This window comes from Emydura macquarii, unplaced genomic scaffold, assembly GCF_026122565.2.
Source record: "Emydura macquarii macquarii isolate MOO-44397 ecotype Brisbane River unplaced genomic scaffold, CSIRO-AGI_Emac_v2 contig_691, whole genome shotgun sequence".
In the NCBI taxonomy this organism is placed as follows: domain Eukaryota; kingdom Metazoa; phylum Chordata; order Testudines; family Chelidae; genus Emydura; species Emydura macquarii.
In genome coordinates this window covers 6706597-6723484 of record NW_027130828.1, presented here as the reverse complement: position 1 = coordinate 6723484, position 16888 = coordinate 6706597, and the positions used below count along the sequence as shown (strand labels likewise).

The window sequence follows — 16888 nt, the reverse complement described above, 5'->3', positions numbered from 1 at the left end:
TCTGAGCTGAGAGAAATTTACTAGCCTTGAAACCACTGGAACTGGTTGTCACAAACCATCAGACCTTAATGCATGGGTTCCCCTTCATTATTTGAATCGTTTCTTGCCATATTGTCCTGGTCGTCAAACGTTAATGGAGGACAACATCACTCATTTCACAAAACTGACAGAAGAGGTGGCGCTTGTTCCTGGCCTGGTTCCAGCAAAGTCCAAGCGGCCCAGGCTTCTGCTGGTACCACACACGTTTCTCACGGTCATGTTCAGGAAGAGTTACATTGGCTCAGTGAAGCTCAATGGAGGAAATAATAGATGGCAGTAATCTCTTCCCCAGTCCCCAAGTCCAATATTTGTACACTTAGCTTACCGGAGCCCTGAATGTGGAAAGAGAAGCTAATTGTGGTGGTGTGGGACTCAGAGGGCTTCTTGGAATTTGCAGGCAGAGGAAATTATGGGCATTGTACAGAGTAATATTTCCTTAAGAGTTGGGTTCTGATAAGACTTCCATTAATTTCAGTGGGCACTGAACCAGGCTCTCATTGACCTCCCTAAGTCCCTGGTTCAGCAAAGTATTTAAGCACGTGTTTTACTTTAAGAACTGGAGAAGTCCAAACTGAAATCAATAGGGTGATAATAATAATAATTGTTATTATTGTATTATGTTTATTTGTATTGTGGTGCATCTAAGGAGCCCCAGTTGTGGACCAGGACCCCATTGTGTTAGGAACTGCACAATTACAGAACAAAAAAGGTTGTCCCTGCCCCAAAGAACTTACAATCTATGCACATGCTTAATTGCTGTCCTGAATTGGGGTCAGAGATAACATCCAGTAAGGGCAGAAATGTTGGGAGGCGTGGAAATGGAATTTAGCATATCAGATGCCAGCGACCCTTCAAAATCAGGTCATTCTGATTATCATCTTGCTTCCTTCCTCATCTCTATTTCAATCACAGCAGCGATTGTTCTCACAACACTTCTCAAGCTGGAGATAAATGTTTTAAAACACTTGAAATTTGAGCTTTCTTGTGGTATCTAGTGTTGCTTCCAACCTTTAGAGTTCTTGAGATAGCGGCCACTAAAATTAGAGGTCTCAAGTTGGTCAGCCAAAAATTACAGCCACCATGATCAGAGGCTACACTGGGAAATATTAGCCTTCAATCCTGAATGTGTGTGTTATTTACCAGTTTATACAGCACTGCCTACCTCTGACTGTATTCTCTGTGACTGATGAAATACAGCTAATACTAAAGAAAAGACCATGCTGTTTGAATAGTGAAGTTTTGCTAGCTGGGTCTACAGCCTGCACTTGGGCAATCAGTGAATGTCTCATTATGTATGTGAAGCAGTGATAATTCATATCTGAACAGAAGTATTATTCTTAGTCAATATGCTTCTCTTTAACAGTAACTAATAGTCCTTCCTCCTGCAAAGGCAGGCATTGTATGCTGGCTCAGCCAATCCAAGAGACCATTAAGGCTCATGCCTTTTATACTTGACTGCAATCCTTATTTGCATTCATGATTGTTGGATTATTTTCTGGAGCATGGCAGAATAAATGTTTATCAAACCAATTTGCTCTGTTTTGGAGCACATGGTCATAATACCATCAGATGCTTCTGATTAACTAGTAAATAATGCATCTGCTGGTTACTCTTTAGCTTTGTTGACTGAGTGGGAAAAGGTCAGCATTTTGTATTCTGAGGCAAATGATGCTGCGTAGCTCCTATGAAAGCGTCTTTCTTTGACTGTGTTGCCTCTTTTTATTTATTTATTTATTTATTTATTGGACAGGTGCAAAACATGTCTCAGTCAATAGAGGTATTGGACAGGCGGACTCAGAGAGACTTACAATATGTAGAGAAGATGGAGAACCAGATGAAGGGGTTGGAATCGAAATTCAAGCAAGTGGAAGAGAGTCACAAACAACACCTGGCAAGACAGTTTAAGGTATGTATATCCTCCCCTCTGCTAATGAGGCTGCCGTGTCTCTTCCTTTGCTCCAATATACCATGGGCCAAATAATCAGAGAAGAAAAAACAATTCTCCAAACTCCGATATAGATGAACCTACTGTGTGGCACCGTCCCAGGTTTCTATTCCCTCTGCATTCTGGGCTTTGCTCAGCCAAAAATTGGTATCTAGCAGAGTTTTGCCTGAATAGAATCATATCTTGCATGCACTGAATTTCCAAGGAAGGAATTCTCAAGCATGCATTGAGAATGGGTCTCCTAATGTGCACCCTTACTTTGTAAATGATCAGAGTCACATGGCAACAATGATTTGGAGGGAAAAAATGCTGCTAAAGTGTGCATATTGCTTATTTTCCAGTAATTAGCCCAAAGTCCTCATGTTAAGTAACCTCAATAAACAGGTAGGCAATTCCTATATTTGAGCACAAGTGTACTCACTGAGTGAAACAGATCACTCCTAGACCTAGGAATGGGCAAGAATATGGGGTGAAATCCTGGTGCCACTGAAGTTAATAGGAATTTTGTTGTTGACCTCTGTGGGGTTAGGATTCCACCGCTGTACTTCACTGGGTCTGGGGAAAGATCTCATCCAGAGTCACGTCACGGACCCGTTAATTCTCTGAAACAGCCATGAGTTGGAGGATTACCACCATTTAAGTAGCACATGAAATACAGGACCACAGTGCCACCAGAGGACTTCCCCTCTTCATTCTTTGAGAAATGTTTCGATTCCATTTTCCTGAAACATTGTCCCACATTTTTTTAACAACTAGAGAGATGGGTGAAACTTTTTAATTTCAAAATTTAATTGCTGCTTTCAATTTTGAAATACCAATAATTGAATGGAAAAAAAAAAACAGGAAAGAATATTTGTGAAAATTATTGTCAATTTCACCCTCATTTTTCAACCAACTCTGATCCTCAAGTTCAGTTCTTCAGCTTAGATCTAAGTTTAGAACCTGCTTGACTGAGACAACCTTGAGCTCCAACAATGTGGTCTGATTCCCCTTCCCCCCCAATCAAGGTGATACATTCACTAGTGAGTGCAAATAAAAAAGTGTAAAACATCAGGGGAGAAGCTTGTCACGTGAAATAGAGGTGCATGGAAGACAAATAACGTTTAACCACATAGGCTAGTTTCCAATCTCATTCATGCCCATGTAAATCCAGAGTTAATTCCACAATGCACTCAGATGCCATAGTCCTAGGCAATTTATAAGAATCTGAAATGGAAGAGTCACTGGTTCTATTCTGGATTTACATTGGTTTAACTGAGATCAGAATCTGGCCTATTATTAGGCTTGGCAGAATTTGATTTTTATTTTTTAAATAATTTTGACAGATAATATAAAAGATATTTTAATTTTTTTTCCAGTTTTTATCATTGCTCAAAATTGCTCAAAATTATAAGAATTTTTTCTGATTTTTTATCGTGTTAAATTTTCACAGTTGAGGGAAAGTATGAGGAGTCAGACTACGGGGGCGCTCAGACAGTAATTATTTAATGACGGTATTCACTGAGATTCAAACACTCAAAGTTTTATAACCATCAAAACACAAATTGTCCACATCATATGTCAAAAATGTCCAACCCTTACGTCAAACTGTAATAAGTTCTCAAGCTGCATTTTTCTTACTTTCCCTATCTGTAAATTTCAATTATTATTGATGGAAATATTTTTTCATCGGTTTGTCTGTGCACGGTGAAATCAACGTTTATCAACATTTATCGATAAAAATCTAATCCTTCCAAGCCTACCTATTATGAATACTACCCAATTCTTCATTAAATGGTAAGTGCATGCATATTTACATGTGCATTGTTGTCTAAGGGAGCTAAGCAAAATGTTGTGTACTATGCCTTTAAAGACAGCCTTTCTTTTCATTAAAACTTCTTTCTGGAGAAATAAAGGCTGTGTTTCTGGAGAACAAAATTAAAAATGGTATGTTTTAGCATGATTTAAATAGCATTAAGGAATACATTGCTGCCAGGGCATTATTTTAAATAACAGTCACAGCATTTTGTTTCTGCCAACTCCAGCGTTAAAATGTGAGTGGTTTGGAGTTTTGGGTTTTTTCTTACCACGAGAGTATTTGTTTATGAATGGATGTCTGTGTAAGGCAGGTTAGTGAGCCAGCTCCTCAACCGTATTTCATTTTCTTGCTTGCAGGGTTAACTTAAAAGAAAGTTTTTTCAATGCTGCAGTGACCGAAGAAGCAGTTCACCCCCATGTAACCATGAAAAGAGGGTCACAGAGCATTTTGCACCATGCATTTATTTTTTATTATTTTCCAAATTAGCACCATATCTCACTAAGGAACCTTGAACCACAACCGAGATCTTCCTTTGCATGCAACTGTAGATGCATTTCATGAATAGTTTGAAACCCTTGTCAATGCATATATATATAATTTTTTTTTAAAGAAAAAAAAACAAAAAACAACCAGAACTCTTTGTGTATGTGATCTGAAGCATGTAACCCTAAGATGTTGCATTCTAAAAATGACAAATAAAGGCCTTTCCCAAATATTTTGGTGTTCTGCAGACTGTTTAATATGCTCTTTCTAATACATCATTTGGATCAAAAATAATAATGATAATAATAATTGTGGGAATAAGAACATTGCACTCACATAGGAAGCAGCCAGGTCAAGACAGAGTGTTGCAGATTTTTGCACGCATAGCACTGAACCAAGCTTATTTTAACCTTGCAGGCAATAAAAGCGAAAATGGAGGAACTTAGGCCTTTGATACCAGTGTTGGAAGAGTACAAAGCCGATGCAAAATTGGTATTGCAGTTTAAAGAGGAGGTCCAGAATCTGACGTCAGTTCTAAACGAACTCCAGGAGGAGATTGGCGCCTATGACTACGAAGAGCTTCAGAACAGAGTGTCAAATCTTGAAGAAAGGCTTCGTGCATGCATGCAAAAATTAGGTAGGCTCAGAACAATATGGTGACATTGGCAAAACACCAGCCATGTAAAGTACATGTAACATCTGGAGGCAGCAGTGCTGAATTAGACACCTCCTTGTGCTATCTCTGCACTGGCTATAACAAAGGAGCTCACACAGCAGGGTCCGATCCTGTAAACGCATATACACATGAGTCACTTTACTATCATGAGTAGTTACTCGAGGCATAAGTGCATGCAGGATCATATCCTTAGTTGGACATGAGACTGTGCAATAAATGGACAGTGAAATGTGGTAAATAGACAGGCTATTTTAAATACTGCATAAGCAAAACAAACACTGGGTCTCCATTTAACTTATGTATCAATGTCCAATCTTTCTGCTAGCTAGAATTGGGATATATACCAAGATTTCTCTGCATAATATTTTAAATAATTTGTATGCGGGGCATGATTTTTTACCAGAAAGGAGCAGCCCTCAGCATTATTTGCTCATGTTTGTATGTGGGCTGCAACCACTATAAAGAACCCCAACCCATCACTTTCTTTCAGTGAAGGAATAGATAGAAGTAAATGGAAGCTTTTAAGCACAGGAAACCAAATTCTCACCTCACTGCCGCTGGTATCGATTGGCCATAACCCCACTGAAGTCAGTAGATTTCTTCTGGAGAATACATCACTGTAAATCAAATCAGAATCTGGCCCAAGGCAGAGGGTGAAAATGTTGGCCCTTTGAGAAAAAGAGAGGGGGCTGCATTCTGTTTACTTGCTGCAAGACATTTCCCCAACATTTGTTGACTTGCTCCATCCTGATTTAATTTCCACTTACATTATTGACTTGCTTGTTAAGCAATTTAAGTCATCTAAACACATTAACTGATCCACAAGTCTATTTTGGTAGCACATTTGAAATTATACTCTCAGGTGACTTCAGTAAAGATCAGCTCTCTTCTCCTCGCTGTATATTTTTGGCAAGGTACCACTTTATTTCTCTGCTGTCTATGCTATTGGGATTGTTTCTGTTTGTTTTTAGACCTTTCCATCTTTATTAGGAGCTTCCGCCCATTAGAAATTGATTACTATTGTTATTTTAGCCTGTATCTGTTACCTCATAACCTGCCTGTCAGTTAAAAGCCCACAGAGGAAAATAAATTCAGTTAGAACATTATATATACACAGACAAATTTCCATGGGAGCAAAGGGAAAAATTTGCAAAACTGTTTAAGTGACTCAAGTAGTTAACACGCACCCTCTAGAGCAAAAGTCTAATTGAAAGTCAATGGGATTTAGGCTCCTTGGTGCCTAACCCATTTTGAAAATGAAGCTTAGGCTCTTAAATTGTGTACATGCTTTTGAAAATGCTACCATCTCTGTCTGTTGAAGAAGGGAAAAGCCCATTTCAGAAGGAAACTTAACAAGATTGGCCAGGTCCTCTGCAATCAGCTCAGTCTAAATTGATGGAGCTAGGCTGATTTGCACCAGCGAGGATCGGGCCCCTTGATTTAAAAATAAGAGTGGAAAAGCATCTTTTCCCCCCCTGCAGAAGAGATGCATGCAAAGCATGTCACTGTGGCTCCTTGTTATTTAACATGGACAATATTGCAGTGGTTTTTGGATAGTAAAGAAAAATTCTCCACATCTGTGCTATAAAGGTGAAATTCACAGCACAAAGGTCTGTGCCCCACTTAAGACCTCAAAATATGGCTTTAGTATCACATAAATGGTGCATAGACTTTATACTGGGCCCTCTGAGTTTTACCCTAAATGTTTGAAAGAAAAATGTAACCCGGTTATTATTATTTCGTATTATTATTATGGTAGCACCTCCAGGCTTTAGCTAAGATTGGATCTGCATTGAACTGGGCCTGCATATATTTGCAGTGAGAGACAGTCCCTGCCCCCAAAAGCTTACACTCTGGACAGGCAAGCCAGAGGTAGAGCCTGAGGAAGGAAGTATCATTATCCCCATTTTCTAGATGGAGAACTGAGACACAGAAAGATGAAGTGATTTGTCCAAGGTCACAAAGTGAGTCTGTGGCGGAGGCTGGTATTAAACTCACATCTCCAGAGGCCCAGTCGAATGCATTAACCAGAAGACAATTCTGTTCTGAGAAAGCAGCCGTATTTACTTCTTCTCCTTTGAAGGAAGAGATGGGGTTTCACACGAGGAAACAAATGGAAAGCAGTGATCTATTTTCTGTCCTACAATAGGGAGTGTCTCTTCAAACCTAATGCTTTTGGTTGTCTCTTATGTTCCCATTCTGTCTCTTGGGGAATAAGAGACGCTTTCTCTTTTCCAGTGCCAGCTCTCTGCTGACCTTTAGTCACTTGAACTGTAGGAACTGAAGAGTGGGCATATTAATAAAAAAAATAACATTCTAGAGCAGAAAGAGAAATATCACAGCTGTCTCCGAAAGTGCAGCAGTACTGCCAATATTTTAACCAGGGGCTTCGATAAAAATGCCCCCAGAACATGTGATAAATAACCCATGGACCAAAGATATGTGTGATTTCAAGGAGAATAATGGAGGGATGCAGGAATCTAATTTGAGCTAAGCAAACACAATTAATTCTCTTCGTCTGTTGGCAAAAATTCCTTAGCTCTTGTCATTACCCTAATGTATTTATTTGTTCAAGTTTCATTTGCTAAATAACTTAGCTAATTTTTGTTTCTTTTGTGGATTGACCACAAATATTCAAGAGATGAATTTGGTTGCCTAGGTGGGCTGAGAAGTCACATGATATTGTTCCTCTTCTCTGATAGGATGAACACATATAATCCCATATGTGAGCACTTCTTGGCAGGAATGCGCATGTGTATGAATTTAAAATTCAGGTTGCACGAAAACTCATCCGTGCAGCTTTGAAATTGATTTTTTTTTTTTTTTGTTCAGACCAAAATTTTCATACCTGGATGCTTAATGTTAGTCTCCTAAATCTCTATTTAGAAACTTAAATACAAATGGCCTGAGTATCACAAATGCTGAGCATATGCAAATCCCATTGGAGTCAATGACACTTATAAGTGCTCAGCATCTTTGATTCTAAGGCCACTTATATTTAGGTGACTGACAGGGTTTTAGAAATCTAATTTTAAAGACTCAAGGCTGGCCTCCTTAACTGGTATGACTCAGCATGAGATGACTGCCTTCAATGGGGCTATGCTGTTATACACCAGCTGAAGATTTGGGCCCCACGTTTGCAAATGCTGGCCTGCCATTTGAGCCAGTCACTTAAATGTTGCAGAAAGGGGACACAAGAGCGGGCGGCGTTGAACATGGCTGAGGTCAGCCTGCTGAAAAATACAAGTGTCTATTTGCAGACTGCGGTATTCATAGCTCTCCTCCAGGAGGACGTCTGCAGCACTTGGCAGACAAACATATGTGAAGTGCATTTGCGGGAAAGCATTTGCACCTTTTTCCTGAGAACCGCCCTGGCTCCGCTGAGACTGCAGCAGAGTGCTTGTACTGCTCCTTTCGAGGTGCAAGAGACGTGGCTGAAAATGTCTGTGCCCAGGACAAGTCGTCCCATGCAGGGATGATGTAGCAGGACCCAGAGAGAAGGGGCCAGCTGATGTCAGTGGAGCTATGGTGACTGACAGCAGCTGAGGATCTGGCGCAAGGTGACTCTGTCAGATGCAGGGAGCCCAGGTTGACCTTCCCTTCAGTGCTTTAACAAGAGACTCCAGATCCATCCCAGTACGTCACTGAACTCGGGTTCCCTGGGGGTGAGAATCTGGGCCTTTTGAAAATAAGCCTCTTCTCATGCTGGCAATTCTGCTTAGGATCTCGCCATTACTCCCTATTTAGGGTCAGATTGTGATACACTCACTCATATTGTGCAGCACCCTACTCCATATCTAACCCCACCCTACTGATCCCAGTGGAAGTATTCACCGAGTAAGGTACTACTCAACATGGGTAAGAGCATGGCAGGCTGGCCCTGGGGGAAAAGCACAAGTAACCCACTCTGTGGAGTTTATTAGCACTCCACTCTCGGAGTAAGACAGAATTCCTTTTGTGCATTGCACCAATCTCTGTCGAAGTGTTGGGGTTCCCCTCCCCACTGTGCTACGTCCGTTTTACGCCCCTGTTGCGCTGTGTGTTTCAATTGTGATAGGCTGCTGCAAAACTAGAGCAGCTCAGCGGTGCAACGGCCCTTTGATTTCAAGCCGTGAACGTGCTGGACTTTTAGTGCATTGAGGAGCCATGTTCAATCCAATCCATTGTATTCCCCCTGGAACACTGCTGAGTAGGAATGTATTTTAAGAGCTAAAGGGATGGCTGTCAGCAGTGCTGGGCAACAGTAGCTCACACTGATAGCAGGACCTCTGAAAATCAGGCTGTTGCAACACCTGCAGGTATTTTTCTGCGAGGAAACAAGTGGGTGTTGAAAATGGCAGGTCCTTCCTATAGTCTACACCAATAATCCCATTACTGGCTCAGCTCCAAGTGGGGGTAATTGTATTTTCCCTACAGATCCTCTGTGTAGTTCCACAGCTAAGACTCTGGCCCACTGCTTTTCACAAACTGTTGTGTAGTGCTGTTGTATGTTGTTTAACCTGCTCCATCTCAGAGGTGGTTGCACTTCAGCAGTGGATGAAGTGATTTCTTTATGTAAATTACGAAGTTTTGGGGGAATCTGCAACAGGATAAAACCTTCAGCAACAGGGGTAAGGGCTCCCTGCCTGTCACATGACTCAGCAGGGCATTTAAGAGAAGGGCGTGGCCTCTTTTAGGGGGAGATGATAAAGGCAAGGGAAAAAGCTGCTTCTTGTTTGGTCAAGGGAATTGATTTATTTTGGTGCTGCCTCTTGAGTTTTGTGCTTGAATGATAAATGGGCCCAGAGGCAAGCATCTAAAACAGATGGGCATGGCCCTGATTCCTTCCTGGGTTGATGAGTTAGCCCAGCAGTTTACAGAATGTTTTGGGATGAAAAATCCCATGTATACCATCCCAGCTGGGCAAATCATGCAGGCAACTTTCTGCAACTTGGTATGGGTATATTTTAAGTAGGTTTGTTTTGGCCATGCTCTTGTGTGTTTGCTGTCACCATTCATGCAACTGAGTGTTACTGGCTCAGATATTTGCAGGGAGTGAATTCTGCAGCAAGCGTTTGTGGGAATAGGCTTTGAAATTTGTGCTCGCAAGTATTTGCCCTGGAAGTGCTTCCATGCATGCCCTGTCATGTAGTTTATCTGGTCAATTGCAGCTAACCAAAATGGATTACATTCCTAAGGTTCCTTTCTACTCCAGAGTATATAGAACGTGAACATGGAATGAATTGATTACATTCCTAGAACAAATTCAAGGAAAACTTGGATCTGCTCACTGATATTCCACCGGCACAAAATGAAACCAAATTTGCTGAATAAGTTAGTTGTTAGTTATTTGCTCAGCTCTATAACTGGGGAAAAATATTTGTATTAGAGACGTGCAAAGGAACCTCAGTGAAGGTTCAGGCCTGTATTGTGGTAGGCACTGTTCAGAAAATAAAAAAAAAACCCAGTCTCTCTCCTAGCCATGCTCACAGTCTTATTTACAGTATTACTACCTTAAAATGCTATCAAATACCTGTTCTGCATTGGCCTGGCCAGCTTGAAGGTGCTAGACTAGCCACAGAGACCTCTCACAGTGTTTGAACCCCCCTCCCATTTTCTTGTCTGTATCATTTTCCCTCTCCCATCCTCCATTGCCCTGAACTCCACACTGCAGCAGAATGATTTGCTTTAGCCAAAGTACCTCTCCTCTTGTGCTTTTTTCCCCCTCCTCCTATGCTTTACTGAAGAATCAATATTGAAAACATTTCCTGACCCTGGTGTGCGTGTGCGTGCGTGTATATGGCAATGTGGAGGTTTTCGTTAATGTTTCAAAGAGAACTCTTGCAGAAGTAGTGAGACTATCACTCAGAATTGCTCCTTGAACTAAAGGGTGAGTTTAAGATGGTAGCTGTTCTCTGCAGGTTTGCAATTTCCTCCCTTTCCAAGCATCCTCTTGATTCTTAAAGCACTGATAGATGCTGACTCTTCTGAATCCCTGTAAAGGATTTTGCTCCCTTTGCAGGGATTCAGAAGAATGTGTACACCCTAATATGAAATGGGGCTCAGCACAGAATAGGGAACTGGTCCCTAAAACAAAGCAGCAACAACAACAACATCCTGCCTCACAATTTAACAATTTAGGGACCAGAAGAGAGCAAGTGTGTTCTCCCCTCCCCTCACTACCATGCACCCATCTATCCCAGCTGCATTTTGATTAGCAGTCAGATTAGAAGTCTGTCATCCAGGAGACAAAGGCAAGATCAGTACAGAGCTTTCCGATTGCTAAAGAAAAGTCAGTTTCCATTTCCAGGACTGTCATTGCAAAGAAAGAGGTTAGATCCCGCTGCTTCTAATGATAAAATAAGTGTGTGTAAAATCACACTGGACTAGATGCGTCTCCAGTGAGTGCAAATGGAGATGCGTTCTTAGATTAACAAATTCAGGGCAGACGTCTGATGGCCTTTGGTGCCTCTCTCCTTATGCTTCCACACAGCGCTGCTTCACTAGACGGTGCAGCCTGAGAGTCCACTCCATGACTCAAAGGAGCATAACCCTCCTCCCCACCGCCACCTTCTCCATGCCCTGAGCTGCCTGCTAGCATCTGGAGGAGGGGCTGGGTGAGGGCATGTCCTAGGATGGGGGAGAGAATCTATCCCTGGGAGAGAAGCAAGACCTTGACTTGGCTGGTCGTGCTATAGACTCATGATAAGTTTGAACCGTCGAGTCCCAAATCAACCAAGCCCTTTGTTGTTAATCTAATGACCATGTGGCTTTATAAATGGCCGCTCGGCCACCACGCCTCACGCACAGGCTGTGTAAAAAGATGTATTTTAACCCCTGTTTACACGCCTAGTGAAGACAAGACAGTTGTAATTGGAACCCCTGTTAGCTGGCTGCAGTGTGCCCTCACCTCCCTCCAGGGCGACCTAGTGACGGCACAGTCCAAAGAAGGAATTATTAGACACGAGACTGAGAACTTATCCTGTGGAACACCAATGAACTGAGCGTTGAAAATCTCAGCCTTAGACCAATATTTGCCGAGCCAGCCTGGTGTTTTAGTGGCATTGGTCTCACTGCATTCTCTAGCCCTGGGCCGTCGGTCTCTACAGGAACCCAACTCAATGTGACAAACAGTATTGGGGGAAATGTACGGCTGGAAGGGACCTCAGGAGGTCCCATTGTCCATGCTGTGGCCGGGCTAAGTGTATTTAGACTATGCCTGAGAGAAGTCTGTCTAACCTGTCCTTAAAAACCTCGAGTGACTGGAATTCCATAGCAGTTGTACAGTCATGTTTGTTTTTTCAAGCCTTTTTTCCCCCTGCCTCAGGGACTAATTTGTAGAGACAAAATAAAGCAAAGCCATGTCATCTTACGCTATTTTCACCATCCAGTGACTTGAAATACTCTCCGAACGGCTGAAATCGCACTACTTAAGCATCATAAATGGTTCCCTGAAGCTAAAAGAGACAGAAATACTGAGCTATTTGGGGTTATTCCGGTTTACCCAAATACTGGGATATTCAGTATGAAAAATATGAGTATAAAGAAGCATAAATATAATGACAGAATCCTGCACATATTATTATTAATTATTTCTATTGCTGTACCACCCAGGAGCCCTGGCTAGGGGGCGGTCCATATATCCCTACTACTCTTGTTTCTGAGACAAAAAAGACGGAGTTTGCTATGTAGGCAAATACTCAGCGCCTACAAGTTTGAGAGGCTTGCTCTTTGTAACTCAAGAGTGAACCCTAAAGTGTGAATAAGGAGCATCATTTAGGAGCACCAAAAAGAAGGCCCATTTGATGAGGAGCTTAAAAAAAAAAAAGGTTATATGACAGGCAGTATAGTTTAATGGTTAAATTAGGGGCCTCAGGGTCAGGAATTTTGGATTTTAGTTCCAGCTTTGCCATTGACTCATTGCATGGTATCGCCATGAACAAAGTACATCATTTATTTGTGCCTCCACTTCCCAAGCTGTAAAATGGGACAACAATACAGAACCTTTAATGACCGAGGCCTTTTGAGGCCTAACTAATTAATGTATGCAAAGCAGTTTGAGATTGAAGGCTGTATGTGTGCAAGTTATTGATGTATTCATTTATAATAGAAGGGATATACGATTCCATTTGATGAGTTGGATTCACGTTGAAGGGGTCATTACACCTAGCAGAAAGCATTCAGAACCTCATAGAGTTTTCCCCTGCAAACAGTTCCTCCTAGGTTTATATCCAGCAATTGCATGAAAAAGACCATTGTGTAATGACTGTAGTTACTTCTTGGCTGGAATGAACAAATGCCACTAAAATTCCCAATGCAGTGCAAAGAATTTATAGTTGCCAATAACAAATAATTACTGATGTTGTCCTTGCTTTGTTGAAACTCAGGTAGCTAAATCAGTAGTGCATCAGGCTTTTATTCGGAGGGTCCAGGGTCCAAGTCCTTGTTCCAGTCATAGGTTCTTGATCTACATGCTAAATTTATGAATAGGTTTATATGATGGAGTTACCTGTGAAAGCAGGGGCTGGATTCAAGGACCGAGGAGTTCCCTTCTTGTCCTATGTTTCTAACTGAAGTAAATTCCTGGCAGTTTAGCCCTAGTTTTTTAGATTTTGCCCACTGGCACCTGAGACTCAGGACAGATTTAAACCAGACACGTAGCTCTGGAATAGGATCAGCTCTAGTACCCGACTGGGAAGCTGTTATAGATGTGCCTCCAGCTAAATGCATAGTGAGCTGTAGCCTAACTACTTGCAAACAACACCAGTTTACCCATATCAGCTTTATAAGTGACATCAGCCGCCCTGGGCTGCTCAATGGACCACAGGGCGGCCCAGAATTTCCACAGAGCTGAATGATGTGTCTGTGTCCCTGCCCCTGATGTGTTCCTCCCAGCTCTAGCCACACCCCCCGTTTACCCCTTGTGCCAAGACTTGGTGGGTGGGAGCGCTCAGAAGGCAGCTTTATGACTATCTTTCATGGTGTCTCTGTTGGGGGAATCTCCCCCCAGATAGATCCAGAGTTTTAAGGGAAAATGTAGGGTCCTTTTTCACTGCTCTGGTGCTTTTGCCCAGTGTAAAGGGGCTGGAGCAGTGGTAACAATCTCAGTCCATGTCTGCACCCACTACCGAATAGCTAAGGAGCCATCAGGGGGCTAATTAGAACAGACCAAGGGGAAACTCAAAAAATAGGTATCCCAGAAATCTTAGGCATGTTCTTAATAACAGCTTAAAAATCAAGGGCCCGATGCTGAACTGCTGGAAACCAGCACAGCTTCACTGATGTCAGTGGAGCTACAACCAGCTTCCACCTGAAGATCTGGCCCCAGATTTCCAGTTTTGGCTAAAGACACCATGTCTGCTGCAGTGCAGGTTCAGTTCAAGCTTCAAAATCCACTGGCAATAACATACACTCCACTTTCACTTTACTACTGAGACCTTCTCCTTGACTGAAGTCTCTCAGATTTTAAAACCTAAAGAAAAGAGCCAGGGAACACCTTCCCAAGTTTAGTTTGCACTATTATCCATGTTCTTCTACCCTTATGTCGGCTTATTAAGGACATGCTTATGCAGGAGCTGCTTTGCAAAACCGGTGCTAGTAATTTAAATGACTGGTCCTGTAGCAACAGTACATTCAGTATCAATCTGCAGTTCCTTCTGCTGCATTTTACTTTGTCATTCTCACGTGCATATATACTAAAGGGCAAGCGTCTCAACAGCCTGGAATGGCAGTGTTACTGGAACCTGCGGGGATTACTGTAAATACGAAATCACCACGTGGCTATGTTTTAGCCACTAAGAACGAAGCACTTGCTGATATTTATTTGTGTGACTCCTGAGAAAGGTTACAGATTATATTTTAGTACATGGAACCGTGGAAGAGATGGATTGATACAGGAGATTGATGCAGCAAGGAGAATGGATGAGTGGTTAAAACATCAGAGCCAGATTTCTAAAGGTATGTAATCACCTAAAGATGCAGATAGGTGCCTTTTCAAAAGTGAGCAAGGCACCTAACTCCCACTGAATTCAGTGGGTTTGAAATTAATGGGAGTTAGGAGCCTAGGTGCTTTGGAAAATCCCACTTGTTGCGTATCTAAATCCTGAGGCATCTAAATACCTTTACAAAATCTGGCCATCAGATTTTAGTTCCAATGGGCATGTTTCCGTGTAGGTTCATTTCCCAGTTCTGCCGAGCTCACTAGCGTGGGCCGGAAGGAAAGCCGTGTGTTAGATCATTAAACTAGTGATCAGGAGATCTGGGCACACTTCTTGGCTCTGCCACAGACCCCCTGTGTGACCATGGGCAGATCGCTAAGGCCTGATTTTCGAAGATGTCGACCACCCAAACCTCCAGATAAAGCCAATGACAGCGGCAGGGGTGCAGCAGTTCTGAAACTCCTGCCCTTAATCTCGCTGGGTTTCAATTCCCCATCTGTACAAATAGGGTGGGGGAGAATTTCCCGCGTCACAGTGGTTTGTGTATGAAGAAGATTCTTTAAGGTCTGTGAGGTGCTCGGGTACTATGGGGATGGGCACCAGAGAAGATGAGATAGGTACGGGTAGATAGTTTTGCTGGGAAGATAAGTATATTTCAATGTAATGCCCCACCTTTTTAATATGGAAGAGGGATGTGTGGGAACTCAGAATGAGCAGCACCAGGTCTATGATAACAAAACTGAGCAGTCGCTATACAGCTAATTTCTCCCCCTAACTCCTCTCATTTGCTATTCTGCAACATTAGCAATACGGCTGTTTTGGGGAAAGCTCGTTTTCTTAGGGGCACTACGATAAGGACAATTGTTATTAAGTGGAATGAAATAAACAAAAGCATCCGACAGTCGTTTGCCGTCGAATTGCCCTTAATTAAACTAGCTTCCTTTGAACTGGAGAGAGGTGATGTCACAGCAACGCGGACGAGTTTTAATGCCAGGGTCATTCATCAGCGCTACTAAGTCCTGAAAGGCTCAGGTCTGCTGCACACTCATTCGTTGCATTGCTCACTGACTTTCCACTATTTTACAGCTTGTGGGAAGCTGACAGGAATAAGTGACCCAGTCACAATAAAAACCTCTGGATCAAGGTTTGGATCATGGATGACAGACCCTCTAGCTCCAGAAGGTGAAAACAAGGTAAGATCACAATATTTCCCTCCCCCCATCCTACACATGTTACTCAGAGCACTTTGCATCAAAGACTCTGAATAGAGGTCCAATCCAAGGTCCACTGAAGACAGTGGAAAGCCTTAATGCATCTCGGAGCTTTACTAACGCACATTGTAACACTTCTTGAAGCTTTGCCTCTTGGTTGGGTTTATTTATTTATTGGAAGGGGGAAGGTTTATTTATTTATTTTGTTTCTCAAATGATTATTTTTGTCTGTGAATTTGATTGCTCACGGAAAGGTTCCAGACTCACAGCCACTGGAGTTCTCTGTTTATCCACTGATGAGCTTTGGTAAGGAAGGGACATGCTTCCCCTCTGCCCACCACAACCTGCCTCAACTCTGGCATGCAGCTCTTACATCGTTCCATCTCCAGCGTTCAGGCCGTCCTCAGTCTGCCTACTGAGAATGCCAACCCAGTTTGCCTGTTAGGGCCGATTACCATTGGGTTGTCAGTGGAGAGGACGTGAGTGCACTAGGAACTGGACTGAGACCCATCAAACTCATTCTAGGCAGGCTGCTCCACATTTGTAACTGTTTCTGTTAACTTATGAAGCACATTCCTAGGGGGCTCAGTAAGACAATGTCCTTATTTCAGCCTGGATACCTGAATGCAAACTCCAAGTATGTCACAAGCGCAAAAAGCACTCCAGGAGCTTCTTGTTATCAGCTTTGAGTTAAAATCCATTTGCTGTTTATTGTTCTGATGAGTTCACATTTCTGTTTAGCCAGCTAATGGCAAAAGCCAGTTCTCTGTAAAATCAATGTTTCCTTAGATTTTTTTTTTAAAGGCCTCCTGGTCTGAA

At 42.3% G+C, this 16888-nt stretch overlaps 1 protein-coding gene across 2 annotated transcripts in view; it reads left to right on the top strand.

Moving 5' to 3' along the window:
- OLFM1 (olfactomedin 1) overlaps positions 1-16888 on the top strand; it is a 47923-nt gene that overhangs the window by 24421 nt on the left and 6614 nt on the right. For both annotated transcript variants that reach the window (XM_067541838.1, XM_067541837.1), the window contains exons 3-5: positions 1790-1945; positions 4683-4902; positions 15945-16051. In XM_067541838.1, coding sequence (XP_067397939.1) covers positions 1790-1945; positions 4683-4902; positions 15945-16051 — 483 coding nt within the window. The remainder of the gene's footprint in view (positions 1-1789; positions 1946-4682; positions 4903-15944; positions 16052-16888) is intronic.